The following is a 17,068-nucleotide window of genomic DNA, read 5'->3' as shown; positions in this document are numbered from 1 at the left end:
AAGTGCTCTTAGCGTAGCAACTATGAAGGCCAGTATCGCACAGGAAGGGGGTGGTTGGCCATCACCACTCCCGTGATTTTTTCACATCTTTTAAGGCTGAGTCGATCTACGGGGGGCCCAGGACCAGTTTGAATATTCGGCACCGATGTTGACCGTGCGCTGGACTCGAACTCGGGTCGCCGTGTTCGGCATGCAGTGGTGCGCTAACCACTGCACCACCGCTCCTCACTGTGCACACGTGCACACGCACACACAAAGAACAAAAATCCCCCGTATAGCCTTAACAGACTGTTGGGGCAAGTTTTGTTCGTAAACACTTAAGACGCACAAACACGCACACATTCACAAACACACAAATGTAAACACACACGCACACGAACATAGGGCACACATTGTATGCACACACGCACGCGCACACATACAAAATTATAAAGTCACGCAAGTACAAACAAGACAAAGATTTCATAGTATAACCTTAACAGACTGTTGGGGCAAGTGCTGTTAGCGAGCACCTATGAAGGCCGACACGACACACGAGGGGGTGGGTAGCCAACACCACGCCCGGCCGCCATTGTCTCCCCAGTGGCGATGTTTACACACGCACCGGGTACTCATTTGAGACTGAGTCGACCTAGGGGAGGCCCAGGGACCGTCACCGGTGTTGGCCGTGAGCGAGAATCGAGCTCGGGTCGCCGGGTTCGTAGCGCAGTGCGCGAACTGCTACACTACCGCTCACACACATACACACATTTTAACACACACACACACACGCACGAATATAGGGCACACATTTTATGCACACTCTCACACACTCACGGAAACACACACACACGCGCACATACACAATTCTAAAGTCGCGCAAGTACAGTACACAAACACACATACGCGTATACACGCACGTAGACACTCATTGTAAACGCACTTTATTTACGCACACAAACTTTGAGCATATACATACACAGGAAGAGTTGCACACAGACACACACACATCGTACATTTACAAAGATCCCCCGTGTAGCTCACACAGGCTGTTGAGTAAAGGGCTGTTGGCGTGCACAATTGAAGACACGCACAATATGTACACACGCACACACATCAGAAGCAAAATACGTTTTCATACTGGAGGAATCCGATGAGCTATGAAGCTCTTTTTATTTACAGTTACACGCATGTATACCGTCCGAGCAGACACCATGCTTCCTTCCCCAACTCTGTACTTTCACGGAAAGTTTTTTGTTTTAACGCATCCCATCAGCATTGGTTCAACGCAAACACAACTCTGTAGCGATGTCGACATGCAGTGTCCCATCACCCGAGTCAGTCTTTGCTTGAACTGACGATGCACAGCGAACTTCCAGATGTGAACGGGCATTATTGATTCTGTCTGATACATCATGGGTCCTACAATTCGACGCAAAACTATGAAATACCAAAAATGCCGCAACCGATATTATGTTACACAGTAAAAAAAATGTCCACAACGACGCTTTTGACATAACAATACACGTGCAGTATATGAACACAATATTGTTGGTAACTACTGCTGCTGCTGCGTTAGCAACGGTGTACACGCACGAACAACAACACTCAACTCGACAACAATAATACCGTATAATAGGCGACGCTTCGGGCAATGACCCTTCTCCATGGCAAGTAAATGAAGAAGGAGCCGTTTGCGCCGCACGTCACATATCGTATCTAAAATATCTATTCATCCTTTTAAGGCCACGCAGTGCTACTGACGGGCAAGACGCAGTCATCAGTCTGTGGCACGTCTGCACCACGACTCCAGTGTGCATCAGGCGCACGCACGCGCGCGTGGATGGCGTGTGATGAGCGAGGTTTCCCCCCACAAATGCTAAGTTACCCCACCCACCTATAGCCTCAACAGACTTTTGGGGCAAGTGCTGCTAGAGATTAGCACCTGTGAAGGCCAGCACGGAACGCGACGAGGGTGGGTGGCCAGAAACCACGCCCGCCCGCCCGCATTTGTCTCCCCAGTGACGATGTTTACTTTAGTAAAAAAAAAAGTGTTTTTTGCTTTTTTTCATTCACTGCATCATACATGTAACGGTGGCTTCTCGGTGGGTGCCCCCACACAGTCTGGAACGCCACCTCCTCTGCACATCCGCAGCATCACCTCCATCGTCTCCTTCAAGAGACACTTCACAACTCACCTCCACGACCCACGACCCGACTTGCGAGCGACTCTGAGTTGCGGCCCGTTCCGTCCGCAAAAATGTGCGCGCGTTATCAATTGCATCATCACGAATAAGAAGAACATCCATAAACCCTCGTACCAATCCGAAGTTGGATATTGTTAGTGAAGGAGTAATTTGAGGCCGAGTCGACCTGGGTGAGGCCCAAGACCGGTTCATAAAATCGTCACTGGTGTTGGCCGTGAGCGGGAATCGAACTCAGGATGGGTTCGTAGCGCAGCGTAGCGGACCGCTGCCCTGTCGCGATGACATTAATCCTCACAGCATATCCCAGGCCTTCGGTGTTGATGCTTAACTCAGACAGTCTATACCGAGCAGACGACAGTATACGTTGCACGGGGGGGTGGGGAGGGGCTATCGAAGAGAAAATAAAAGAGCCCAGACACAACGTGTGGCACGTGGCAGTTGCCAGAACGATTGCCTTCGTGGCGAATGCGGTGTCAAATCATACACAGCCTGCCCTGACCCCTCCCAAAAGCTTCACCATCCCCGCACTGACCAGCGTGGGAAACGAGGCCTTCATCCAGCAGTGGATTGATGGTGACACGAAAGCAATTATTTTTTAAAGGCACGTGTTTAGAAAAAGTTAGTATAGATAATTATTATTAATGTGTGCTCGGGATACGGTGTACTTTACGTGTCGTTTACGACGGTCGTGTTGGACACAATGCGTCTTTAGACACCGCGAACGATGATCATGATAATTGTTTTTTTACCCTTCTGTCTGGCAACAAAACTGACACCTTTTTACAAGGAGTCATGTTTGCATAGACCACAATACCTGCAATCATAATGCAAACAAAAAACAAAAAAAATTGCGCCTTTTGGCGTCATCTGGTCCAACACCATGTGAGACTAGGCTCTAAGGAAAGCTGTCTCGGGTGTGGACCAATCAACTTCAAGGACAGTGCATACATTATCAGAGTTGTGTGTTTTGTTTGCATTATGACTGCAGGTATTGTGGTCTTTGCAAACATGACTCCTTGTAAAAAGGTGTCAGTTTTGTTGCCAGCCAGAAGGGTAAAAAAACAATTATCATATTTTTACTGGCAAATGAGGTTCCAATGGATGATCATCATGTCTGCAGCACGGATGACTCGAGTGCGTATTGCGCTTGGAGAGCGGTGGCGCAGCGGTTAGCGAACTGCGCCACAAACTCAGCCCTCCCCTTCGGTCCGGGAAATCCCCCCCTCAAGCCTCCCCCCCGTTACCCCCCCACATCCCAACTCCCACCCCCCTCTTCGTATCCCAGAGCGTGTAGCCCGCGGATTCGCGAGTCTCCACGCAGTTGCACCGCCTACGCACGCTGTATGGACATCCGCCATTGTCAGGAAATAACACTGCAACTTAGAATCCGATTTTTTTGTTTGTTTTAATTTATCCCGGAGAAGGGAGTGTGATGTATCTCTGTATGTTGAACTTCTTTCGCACCGTACGCAGCCGACCGCGCTAATCGGAGGTCCTGGGGGAAGGACAACAAACCTAAAGTGATGGAGCTGTGAAGGTTTTCTGTTTTGTCACTGATGTTACAGCAGGGGCAGGTTGGTCGGAAAGTTACATCCACACGTTACAACAACAAACCACAACAACCACAAACCAATAGAGGAGCAATAGGAGTAAGTTAGAGAAAAGTTCAGCAAGTCATTGGTAAAAAAGTAATAAAATATAAACCACGAAGTTCAATATTTAAAGTTCAAAATTTGACCTTCGTGCGTAAATTCCGGCAACCGCCATCTAAAGAGGTTGGCACTGAACAGGGGGAGCGGTGGTGCAGCGGTTAGCGCTACGCTGCGCTACGAACCTGGCGACCCGGGTTCGATTCCCGCTCACGGCCAACACCAGTGACGTTAATCTGAACCGGTCCTGGGCCTCACCTAGGTCGACTCAGCCTCAAACGAGTACCTGGTGTGATGTCTGAGCATCGCCACTGGGGAGACAAAGGCGGCCGGGCGTGGTGTTGGCCACCCACCCCTTCGTGTGCCGTGCAGGCATTCATAGGTGCTCGCAAACAGCACTTGCCAAAAGAGTCTGTGACAGGCTACACGGGGGATCTTTGTCTTTTTTGTATATGTAGCGAGCACCTATGGTGGTGCTGGCTAACAGAACTTGCCCCAACAGTCTGTTAAGGCTATCGCGGGGATCTTTGTCTTTGTATATATATGGTTTATATATATTGGTGTATTTTAGTGGACAGAGTTGAACACACTATGAGACCTCCTTTACCAGTGGCAAAATATAGTAGTAGGTTTTTACCCTTTCAACTGGTACAAAAACTGACACCTTTATACAAGGGATCATGTTTGCAATAACCACAACACAAGCAGTTAAAATGCAAACAAAAAGAAACAACTCTGATAATGATATGCACTGTCCTTGAAGTTGATTGGTATGCATTTTTACTGCTTGTGTTGTGGTTATTGCAAACATGATCCCTTGTATAAAGGTGTCAGTTTTGTACCAATTGAAAGGGTAAAAACCTATCACTAGAGTTGAACACGTCGTGGGCTATCGCGACCAATATTATTCAGGACAGATTCAATTTTTTGGGGTTAGCTCGCGTCAATATAAATGTCTCGTTAATCCCGCCACCACCCAACATAGCCAATTAGTGGGGTTCCTGACGTCAACAAAGCATGCCAATTAGTTCAGTGCACCGAAAACGGAGGATTTCTCCACAATGCCGGCTGTCGCCTGATGTTGATGACGGTTGTTGTAATTAAGCGCGAAACGTCACGGTGGGTTACTCTCCAACACACCGGCGTGCTGAACTAGTGACCGACCAATCAGCGCTCTCTGTTTACGTGACACAACTTTACTAACTGGCTGTGTGTCGGGTGGTGGCGGGTTTAAAGACGACCCCTCTTATGGTTCGTGGAGAGAGAGCCATAGGAGAGGAGAGAGAAAAGAGAGTGTCAGATGACATGGGAGTGAGAGTCATAGGCAGAGGGGGGAGAGGTAGACCTTGAACAGGGGGGGCAGAGAGTTGACATGGCTGTGTGGGGGGGGAGGGGAGTTAGAACTCCAAGTCATGACAGCAGCACATGAGAAAATAACAATCTCTAACGAAACGTTACGATTGCGTAAAAAAAAAACTTTGGCCCAGAATCTCCCAGCCTCTCCCCCCCACATCTTTTCACGAGGGTCCCCGCCGCAATTTTGGATGTCCTTGGCCCGTTACGTGAACGAAATTTTGGCTTCGTGCGAGAGGAGTAGGAATAACTAAACCGTGAGAGCTCCCACAGAACAAACCCCGCGCGCGCGTTGCGCACGAGTGAGAGACGACACTGGGCACGGGCCGTCTCCCGTAGCCCCCACAACTACTACAACAACCTGGTAAGCCGTCGTAGGGTGGCTCCAACCCATCAACCGTATCAAGCAGGCTTCGAGAGCACTGCCGATTTAAACATTTCAGGTTACCGGCAGTGGACTGGCAACGGCGTGGATTTCTAATTTGTGTATTTACTTGAAATCACGTCTTTTTTTTTTAGCGCTGGCTCGGGTGAAGGACAAACGCGAAGCGGTCAGCAACAAACGGCACTCTTGAAGTTGTCATCGTGAATGCGGTTCATGGTGACGATGCATGACGACGCAAAAGTTAAAACAACTCAAAAGAAGAAGAGTTTTTTTTGCTATAAACAATGTCTCTGTATAGACATACTCTTAGTTATTTCGGTAAAGTCACGTAGGTAAAAAATGAAATTAAAATTAATAAAAAATATATTTATTATTTTATTTTATTAATTTTAATTTCATTTTTTTACCTACGTGACTTTACCGAAAGAAGTAAGAGTATGAATTCTTGCAGTCACGAAAGCTTCAAATCTAGAATCTGTATAGACAGTCATCTGCAAGGTGAACTTTAACTTAGTTCTTATTTCGAAAGAGTGAGCACGCGAATTCACCTGTCCGTAGCGTTGCATAATGCCCTACAAAATAAACCGCGCGATGCGTTATTGCTCGCATTAATCTGGGGATCATCTCTCGCTGCGTACCTAATTCTACAGCAAGCAAGAACTCGGGATGGATGGAGGAGGGGTGGCGCAGTGGTTAGCAGCACTGCGCTGTGAAATCTGGCAAATCGGAGTTCACTAAACCGCACCCGACCACCGTGATCGACCACTGTACGACCAATCGCCTTCCATGACCGACACGGCCTGTGGAGGCCTTCGTCCGGCAGCGGAGTGACTCGGAGCTGTTGATTGTCGCATTCTCCGGATTACGATGAGAAGGACCGGGCAATCAAGAACGAGCCCGGAACACGTGTCCGGTGTAAATAAAAGCTCCCTAATTAAATCTGGACACGCACACATAGGCCATTATAATAGGCAACCCCCCCCCCCTCACCACCCCACTGTAATAAAAAAAAAACATTATATTATTTATTTGTGTAAGAGACAATCCTCAATTCCACTTGGTTTGATGTAAAACTCGCTTCCCGTGTGCGTAACACTCACCCTACCCCCCCCCGGTGCCCCCCTCCCCGGAGCCCCCCCTCGGTGCCCCCCCTGGTGCCCCCGCCCCCCGGTGCCCACCCACCAACTCTTCGACCTCCCCCGCACCCCCCCACCTCCATTGACAATAACCAACCAACACGGCCCACAACAATGAGCACCACCACCACAACTGCCAGAACCCCCCGCCCGCCCCCACCTCTCTCCATCGCCAGGAGCAGCCCAAGCGCCCATCCCACCCATCCTTCGCAGCACGCGGCTCACGCGCAACCACGCACGAACACACCCCGCTAAAGACAAAGATCCCCCGTGTAGCCTCTAACAGACCGCTGGGGGCAAGTGCTGTTAGCGAGTGGCGCCTGTGATTCTATGAAGGCCGGCGCAGTGTAGCAACCACGCCCTTAGTCTCCCGTGAATGCTTCCTGAACACACCGACACCAGGTACTACTCATTTGAGGCTGAGTCGACCTAGGGGAGGCCCAGGACCGGTTCAGACATCCCTCGCCGGTGTTGGCGGTGTGCGGTTCCGTTCTTTTTTTATCGCAGCCTGCTCACCACTGCACCACCGCTCCTTCACCCCCCACCCCCACACTCTCACACAGGACCTCGCAACCGCAAGGCCAAGAAGAAAGGAGGAGGCGGAGGTGGAGGAGGAGGTGGAGGGGCAGGAGGAGGATCGGGTGGAGCAGCAACAGCAGCAGCAGGAGCAGGAGGAGGCTCGGGAGGAGAAGAAAAGCGGCCACGGACCGCATTCTCGGCCGAGCAACTCTCTCGTCTCAAGTCCGAGTTCCAGGCGTCTCGCTATCTGACCGAGGCGCGGCGCCAAGCCCTCGCCCAGGAACTGCAGCTGAACGAGGCACAGATCAAGATCTGGTTCCAGAACAAGCGCGCCAAGCTGAAGAAGGCGAGCGGAGTGCGAAACCCGCTCGCCCTGCAGCTGATGGCGCAGGGCCTCTACAACCACGCGGGCGAGAGGTCGCGCTCCGATAAGACTGACAGCGAGTGAGATCTGGGGGGGGGGGGGGGGGGCGCCTCGGGAGAGGACATCGCAAAACTTTGGCTTCCACGTGTGCCGCGCCTGTGTGGTGCACTGCGCCGCGTGGGTTGCGTTGTGTCTGTTGCGTCTGGGTGTTTGTGGCCACGCCGTCACCCGCTTGCCCGCCTACACATCCGGCGATCTTTGTATCGCGTCAATAACACTGTGGCCTTAGACGTTCATTAGCAGGCGACGTTTCTGAAATTGGCACCTCGTGGTGCCTAGGCCCGTAACATCGGCTGTTCGATTTACGTACGCGCGCGCGTGTGTGTTTACTCTTAAGGCCGCCACACGCAGTGTCATTGACGATTGTGTTGATGTGTTGTTGTTGTTGTCGTCGTCGTTTGTGCTTGTGCACCCAACTGCCAATGCAGCAGCAGCAGCGTCGCCAAACACGTCTCAGCCGGCGATCTGTGTCCTCTTCGCGAGGCGCCACAGAGAGGCGAGAGACGGACGGACGCGGTCACGGGCCGGTGGATCTGAACATAATAATGGGCTATAAATGTATCACAACGCACACGCACGCTTGCGTGAATACACACGCGAACACGCGCGCGCGCACACACACACACGTGGACACATCTAAAGGCCCGTGCCCCCCGTATAGGCTACACGGGCTATTGGGGCAAGTGCTTTTAGCGGGCACGTGTGAACGCCAACACCGGCGCACGAGGTGGTGGGTGAACAGCGCCACGCCCGGCCGCATTTGTCTCCCCCCCCCCACTCCGCCCCTCCCCCTCTCCAATTCTCATGTTTACACACCGCACCAGGTACTCGTTTAAAGCTGAGTCGACCTAGGAGAAGCCCTGCACGGGTTCAGGATTTTCGTCACCGATTTTGGCCGTGAGCGGGAATCGAACTCGCATTCCTACCTAGTTTCGCAGCGCTGCGCTAACCACGGAACTACCGCTCACCGTCATGCGCGCGCGCACACACGAACACACGTGTGTACACACGTGTGTAATATGCACGTGTACTTATCACAGGCATACTGTATTTACGACAAAAAACAAAGATCCCCCGTATAGCCTGTAACAAGACTGTTGGTGCAAGTGCTGTTAGCGAGCACCTATGAAGGCCGGCACGGCACACGAGGGGGTGGGTGGCCAGCACCACGCCCGGCCGCCTTTGTCTCCCCAGTGGCGATGTTTACTACACACCGCACCAGGTACTCATTTGAGGATGAGTCGACCTAGGGGAGGCCCAGGACCGGTTTAGATAATCGTCACCGGTGTTGGCCGTGAGCGGGAATCGAACTCGGGTCGCCAGGTTCATAGCGCAGCGTAGCGCTAACCGCTACACTACCACTCCACACACGCTGAAAACACACACACATACCCCACTACACACACACACCACTACACACACGCGCGCGCGCGTATATATGAGTGCACGTTTTCGTGTACGTATGTCCTGTGCTCGTCTAAGTGCAAGTGCCAAACTTTTTTTTTGCTTTCACAAAATAATAACTCACCGGCAATACCCGCCTCCGTGGGCATGACCGCAATCTTTTGCTCACGCACACAAATGTGGGCGGGTGGGGGAGCAATCCCTGCGATTCAAGAGGGATCCGGTCCGTTCCCTCCGCCCGACGATTCCAATTTCTGGCGTCACCGACTCTGCCACCCTCGACGGCGTTCCCGTGAGCCGGCCTTCTCTCGCGAGGCATCGCTGTTGGCCTCCGCGTTTGTAACCCCCTGCAGAGCCGACGGTGGAAATTCCACATTCGTACGGCGGGGGGGGGGCGAATCTATCCACGCCACGACCACGGTTGACGTCCACACAATGTGGTACCAATTGTATCGACCCCCGTCCCCCGTCCCCCCGATGGATGATGGGTTGAACCAGCCCCACCATCCCACGCTCGCAACCTTCCGGTTGAGAGTCTCTCGATCTACTGCTGAGTAGGCCCCTACCCGGCCCTGCTATTAATAACACCCCCATGTTGATAATTGGGGGGGGGGGGTGTTCTTCGACCATACTTCCCCGTTAATTGTCAGCGTTGATTGGAGAGGGAGCGGAGGAGGCGGGGGGCCTTGTGACCGGTTCAGCTACCGCTCGTCCACTGGTGTTATATACGTGGCCCAGGAATCGCATGTATATATATGTACTTACAATTAAAAAATAGCAAGGACAGCAACAGCGTATCTGCTGACCGCTTAATGCAAGCGGTGGTAAGACAGGCGAACGCAGGTGACCTTTTACATTTGACTTGTGGACGCACTACGCTCGCAACGTGGAGGCGAAATGTGCAGCCACTGGTTTATCTGTTGCGGCACTGCCTTAAAAACCAAAATATATATAGAGAGAGAGTACGTGTGATTTGTTAGAGCAATGTGGACCCTTGCTTGCGAAGCTGAGAGAGGGCCGTGCCACGTTTTGCCACGGGTTGAAGTACAAGCAGCAGGAGAACGCTGGGCATTATTTTCATGACTATGATGGAGAGATATCTCCCACCAATCCTGCACCCCGCGCGTGACCCCAGACCAGTTCAAACGTCACCAAGTCTCCCGTCAGAAAGTAACCACGTGGTTCTTAAAACACACGAGTCCCCTTCACCAGCAACTCACCAGATATGTTGTTGGTTTTTGTTGTTGTTGTTGTTGTTGCTGTTGCGTTTTTGTTACACGGATGAACTCCGTTTAGCCAGTTGCCCGGCTATTTTTTTTTCACGGGAGAGATTCCGTGGTGGGTAAGATCGGCCACTACTAAAACATTGTCTCTTTTGATGCAGAAGAGTGGTCGAGTAGTGACGTATTTTGTTGTTGTTGTTGTCTTTTCCTTATAACAACAGTTGCTGAACAGCAGGGGGCACAAATAGGACAAATAAAACACAGCAACTGCTATCAAAGGGTGGACGTATGTATACGTATATTGAATCGAGCAAGGTTGTGGTTAGACGATCTTTGCGGAATTAAAAAAAGAGATGGGAGAATTCCAAAGTAGCGGCAGTGCGGAGGGAGTTGTGTGACCTGAAGTGGTAGTGGTGGCGTTTGAACAACGGAATCAGAATCAGAGATATGTGTTTATACTGCACGAGGAATCCAATGAGCTACACAGCTTTATTTTTCACAAATGTCCAGTCGGGGTCAAGGGGTCAGAACGTTTCAACAACAAACAAATACAGAGGCACGAGAGGAGTGCAGGGTACAGGAATGGTAAACGAATCACGAAACAAAGTACAACATCAAACTAAACTCTTTTATATTCTTGGTTCTTTCGGTAAAGTCACGTAGAAGGGAAACAATAAAATAATAAAAATATAAAACCAAAAAATTCTCACGACGTTTAACAAACACGCAGTCGAAACGTCGCGAGAATTATTTTTTATTATTTCCCTTCTACGTGACTTTACCGAAAGAACCAATGATATGAATCCCTGCAGTCACGAAAGCTTTAAATCAAAATGTAAACTCTTTAACTTCAGCAGGGAAAGCTCGCAGAGCCATTTGCTTCTTCCTCCTCTTCAGAGGCGACCTGACCACAGACGATGCCCTCGAGGAAGTGGCTCGTCACGTGGAAGATTTTTAAGCGGCCAAATATTCTCAATAATCTCGGCGCATGTTGAGTGCGGGTGGGCCTCGGTCCGGCAGGATCTTTACTCGACTCGGGCGAAGGTTGCCGGTGGGTGAGGTTCACGGAAAACGGTAACCGTGGTTAGTAGCGATAGTCGAGTGATAAGGGAGCGTTTGTGTAAAAAAACCCAACATGTTGATGTTTCTCTGTTGATTTGACTGGACGCAGGAAATCCTCGTCAAAGCTTTGGAGTCCGAGCGAACTTTATGGACAATGTGGTCGCTTTAAATCAGCACCTCCGATTTAGCCACGTTTGGCTGCGTACGGTGCGAAAGAAGTTCAACGTACATACAAGACACGCTCAATGGAGGGCGTGTTGAAGTCGCGTATTTCCCGACACACACACGCACACGACAGCCTCCATTCGCCACTAAGTGGCGGTGACGTCACAGCGGCGCTTGTGCCAAGCTAGGTGCACTCTGAGGTCACGTGACATATCGAAGGCTCGCCTTGCAAGGAGGTCACGGGACCGAGACCCGGGTGATAATGGGTTGACTGACTGAGATGACCGACAGATGCACACACGCACACACACACGCAGACAAATACAAACATGGATATATGTGCAGCTGACGTCAGTGGTGGGGTCAATGTGTACGTTTGTACGTACACACACGTGTGTATGTGTGTGTTCATATGCTAGTGATGACCAAAACATCTGAAGACACGAGTTATTTACTCATCGCTGTACATTTCAACGGCAAAAATGATACACGCGGTACAAAAAAATATACATAATATTTGGCCAGTGATGAATATGGTTCACTCGTTACTTGCAACGGTAATAACCCCCTTGTCTAATACGGACACGCAGAGCCCCTGTTTTTTTTATATTTGTTTTGTAAATCCATGCCGCACCACGCTGGTGAGCGTGGGTTGACGACGGCTGTACGCAATTACAGAATCTTGGTTGAAAGCCACTACCAAGGGACAGCCATACCCCGATTTACGTCCCCCCCACCCCACCCCCCTTAGCGTCGTTTCGCAAATACGTTGTCGCTTTGTTATGAACACCGCGAAACCGAATTGGGTCGACTCAGCCCCACGCTGACGTCGCTAGGCAGCAGCAGCAGCAGCATCATCGTCCGTTCGTTCTCGTTATCAGTCGCCCCGCAGCCTTCGCCTCCACCATCACCCACCACTACCACCACTACTACTATCCCGTAACTCGCTTTGGATTTACGTCGTTTCGACGTTCGTCGTCACGCCTTTCGGGAACGCATCCCCCGACGTAAACCGGGGTATTGTTTCGATTGAAAGCTTTCGTGACTGCAGGGACTCGTCTTCTTGGTTCTTTCGGTAAAGTCACGTAGAAGGGAAGTAATAAAATAATAAAAAATAAACATAATAAAATAATTCTCACGACGTTTCGGCCACAACGCAAGCAGCCGTCCTCAGGTGAAGAATGTAGAGGGGAAGTAATAAAATAATAAAAATTAAACGTAATAAAATAATTCTCCACCTGAGGACGGCTGCTTGCGTTGTGGCCGAAACGTCGTGAGAATTATTTTATTATGTTTTATTTTTATTATTTTATTACTTCCATTCTACGTGACTTTACCGAAAGAACCAAGAAGACGGGTTTTTTTTGGGGGGGGGGGGGGGGACAGCTCTCCCACTGCCACAGTACTCCGTAGAAACCTTCCCACGTTCACTGCAGATGGTGAAGTATGGGAATGTGCATGTTTACACACACACACGTTCATGTACACACAAATACATATAGAGGGGAGGGCGGGAGGGGAGTGATGCTTGTCGGAGTTTGAAGCACCCTTGCCGCTCGGATCCGTTACTCGAGGGGGCACACTCTCTAGAACTGGCGACAGTCTTTTCTCGTCTGCATCAGTCATGCTCGATCCACTGCTAGATCCAATGATTCTAGATTTGAAGCTTTCGTGACTGCAAGGATTCATAGTCTTAGGTTTTTTCGGTAAAGTCACGTAGGTAAAAAATTAAAATTAATAAAAGTAAAATAAAATAAAAATCACGACGTTTCGGAGGCAACACAAGCTTCCGTCTTCAGGTGGAACCGTCACAGCCACGACAGCTGTATCAAGTAAATGAGAGATTACAAGAGCTACCACTCCGTATATATAATGGTTGAAGAGGGGAAGGGCCAAGTACGGCACAATTTTTATTATATATATGGAGTGGTAGCTCCTGCAATCTCTCATTTACTTGATACAGCTGTCGTGGCTGTGACGGTTCCACCTGAAGACGGAAGCTTGTGTTGCCTCCGAAACGTCGTGATTTTTATTTTATTTTACTTTTATTAATTTAATTTTTTTACCTACGTGACTTTACCGAAAAAAACTAAGAATATAGATCCAATGACTCACACGAGCCGAGCAAACGAACCGGGGTTGTTGTTGTTGTTGTTTTTATATGGCTCCATTTTCACGGTGGAAACGTTACTCCCCGGATGCCGCTCCCGCCGCGAAGCTTTTGAAACGTCGATGAATCGATCACTCCACGCGTCGCTTCACCCCGCAGAGGGCGGCGCCTCCGATGAGCGCGGTTGTGGCTACGTACGGTGCGAAAAAAGTTCAGCGGAGGTCAAACCGCACGTTCCCGAACAGTTTGAACGTTTCGATTTAAAGCTTTCGTGACTGCAGGGATTCATCTTCTTGGTTCTTTCGGTAAAGTCACGTAGAATGGAAATAATAAAATAATAAAATAAAACTTAATAAAATAATTCTCACGACGTTTCGGCCACAACGCTGTATCCCCGACAGACCTGGTCTTGTTATGTTCTTTTTTATTATTTTATTATTTCCATTCGACGTGACTTTACCGAAAGAACCAAGAAGTTTGAACGTTGTCAGAACTGTACGGAATAGCGCGCGGGCGTTCTAGAATCCACGCGCTCGTCGTTCTGCCATGCGCAGTAATAATAATGATGATGATGATTCCAGGGACAAATATGATATTTTAATTGGCTTCGACGGGCCGTACATTCACTTCTGTCCCGTGCAAGATTTGTTTAAAAAAAATTAGTTTAATGTGCGGTCAATGGAATTTAACCGAGCACACTGAAAAAACAACATCGAAACGCAACACTGTGGCGTTACATCCAGTTCGAAATTACTACCCCTCCCCTCCCCCTCTAGTATCCAATTAGTGCGGCTATGATGCTCGGTAGCGGCGGATGAGTATCGTCTCGGGGAACGCCGATTTCGATGGTGCAAAGGCCGCGCCATGCGGAGTTCGTGTGCCATACGCGAGGTCTCGGGGCCGTGTCTGTCCCGCGATTCTTAAACCCTTCCACCACCACCACCCCCCATGACTACTCTCCCCACCCTCACCCCACCACCACCACACTGACGCTGTATTACACATCGTTGCGTGTGCGATGAGTCGACGGTAGCTTAACTCTTTGACGACTGAGAGCACCACCACCACCAGCAGCACCAGCAGCAGCAACGCGCTGTGTACGTGTTGTATTGTACATTATAAATATATTGGTATTATACATAGGCTACTATACATAGACGTGCATATATAAAGGTGAGTATGTAGTTTAGAAGCTACGAGAGTGTGGTGCCTTGCAGTGCGAGCGAACGCGCGATCTTAAACACCAGCAGTAGCATGAAAACACAAACAAAACGACGAGCCCCCTTCCAATGGTGGAAAATCGGCGAAAAAATTGCACTGCGCGGACACTGTAATAGCAGCTGTCTCAAGCATGCGTGTCACTCGAGACGACACAGACAAAGATCCCCCGCATAGCCTCAACACAGACTGTTGGGGCAAGTGCTGTTAGCGAGCGGCGCCTAGAAACGACACGCGTGTGTGAGTGTGTGTGTCGTGGATGGTCCGTTACACACTCGTCCAAGTGTTTACACACACGTGTGTGTATCTAACCATACACACGCGTATGTGTGCGTGTGCTCACATGCATGTGCGTGGTCAGCTACACACACATACACACATCGATGTCTTCACATACGCGTGTGTATTGTCAGCTACACACAAGTATATGTATGTGTGTCTCTGCATGGTCAGCTATACACATGTGTGTGCATGTGTGTGCATTCACATACAAAGATACCCCCCCCCCCCATAGCCTAAACAGACTGTAGGGGCAAGTGCTGTTAGCGAGCACCTATGAAGGCCGGCACGGCACACGAGGGGTGGGTGGCCAGCACCATGCAACAAAGGTCACCCGTATAGCCTGTAACAGACTGTTGGGGCAAGTGCTGGTAGCGACATTCACCTATAAAGGCCGGCACGGCACACGAGGGGGCGAGTGGCCAACACCACTCCCGACCGCCTTTGCATCCCTCGTGCGAATGTTAAACACGCCGCGCCGTGGTTACTCATTTAAGGCTAAGTCGACCAAGTGGAAGCCCAGCACCGGTTCGGGTATATTGGCCACTGACGTTAGCCGCGAGCGGAAGTCGAACCAAGGTCGTCGGAGTTATGCTACCTTATCCACTACGCTCACAGCACTTGCCACCACTCTCAACAGCCTGGAGTATGTCTACGCGGGGAACGTTGCCTTGTAATTGTTCATATACGTATACGGTACGGTATATATATGGCCAAACACACACACGTGTGTATACGTGTGTGTGTGTGTTTGTAGTGCACCCATGTATGTGGGGAGCGGTGGTGTTGCGGTCAGCGCGCTGCGCTACGAACCCGGCGACCCGAGTTCGATTCCCGCTCACGGCCCAACACCGGTGACGTTTATCTGAACCGGTCCTGGGCCTCCCCTAGGTGGACTCAGCCTCAAATGTCTTCCTGGTGGGCTGTGTAAACATCGCCACTGGGGAGACAAAGGCGGCCGGGCGTGGTGCTGGCCACCCCACCCCCACTCGCGCGTTGCGGTGTCGTCCTTCGTAGCTGCTACTCGCCAACAGCACTTGCCCCAACAGGCTGCGTAGGCTATACGGGGGAGGGGGGCAGCTTTGTCTTTGTGGTGCACGCATGGAAGCAGACGGACGCTGCGGGTTTATTTCTGTTTATCTCAACAATCACTCGGCTGCTTTGAAATGTAAAAAAGGGGCCGTTTGGTTATTTTGTCGTTTTATGTATCATTTAGCTCTGTTTATTATGATTATTGTTGTTGTATTTTAGTACGAATATCTAAGAACCAAATATACTATTGTTGTTGCTGCTGCTGGACACAAAGGCGGCCAGCCGTCGTACATCGCACGTATACACACCACGTGTGCACGTGCGTGCGTATGAATGGCCTTAGACTGTCGGAGCAAGTGCTGTTCGCGAGCCTCACAGTCTGTTCAGGCTACACGGGGTGATCTTCGGCACGGCCTTAGTAGGTGCTCGCTAACGGCACTTGCTCCCCCACCCGCTCCACCTCTCTGTTAACGGCTGCACGGGGGGTATACAGCCTTTGACAGACTGTTGGGGCAAGTGCTGTTAGCGAGCTTCACCTATGAAGGCCAGAACGGCACACGAGGGGGTGGGTGGCCAGCAACCACGCCCGACCGCCTTTGTGTCTCCTCCGCGGCGATGTTTTGACACCACCGCACCGGGTACTCGTTTGAGGCCGAGTCGACCTAAGGGGAGACCCACGACCGGTTCAGACAATCGCCACCGGCGTTGACCGTGAGCGAAAATTGGAAGTCGTCGGCCAGCCGCGTTTCGTAGCGCAGCCCTGTCACCGTTGCACTACCGCTCGTCCACACACACACACAGACAGATACACGCTTGGACACGCGCACACGCACGCACAGCGCACGAAGCTCATCATTTTAGTTCCCACAGGCGGAAAAGGCTACACAGCTGGCGATGTGTAATCCAGAACGGAAACTAAGGAC

General features: G+C 50.6%; 1 protein-coding gene across 1 annotated transcript in view; it reads left to right on the top strand.

Moving 5' to 3' along the window:
* LOC133358867 (homeobox protein engrailed-1-like) overlaps positions 1 to 10,939 on the top strand; it is a 51,147-nt gene extending 40,208 nt beyond the window's left edge. Inside the window, exon 3 of the mRNA XM_061577326.1 lies at positions 7,273 to 10,939. Within this exon, the coding sequence (XP_061433310.1) occupies positions 7,273 to 7,676 (404 nt within the window). The 3' untranslated portion in view covers positions 7,677 to 10,939. The remainder of the gene's footprint in view (positions 1 to 7,272) is intronic.
* Positions 10,940 to 17,068: the final 6,129 nt, after the last annotated feature.

Source organism: Lethenteron reissneri, chromosome 7, assembly GCF_015708825.2.
Source record: "Lethenteron reissneri isolate LAM-NWPU_2019-01 chromosome 7, ASM1570882v1, whole genome shotgun sequence".
In the NCBI taxonomy this organism is placed as follows: domain Eukaryota; kingdom Metazoa; phylum Chordata; class Hyperoartia; order Petromyzontiformes; family Petromyzontidae; genus Lethenteron; species Lethenteron reissneri.
The sequence above is the reverse complement of the archived record's forward strand: the minus strand, read 5'-3'. Positions and strand labels throughout refer to the sequence as shown.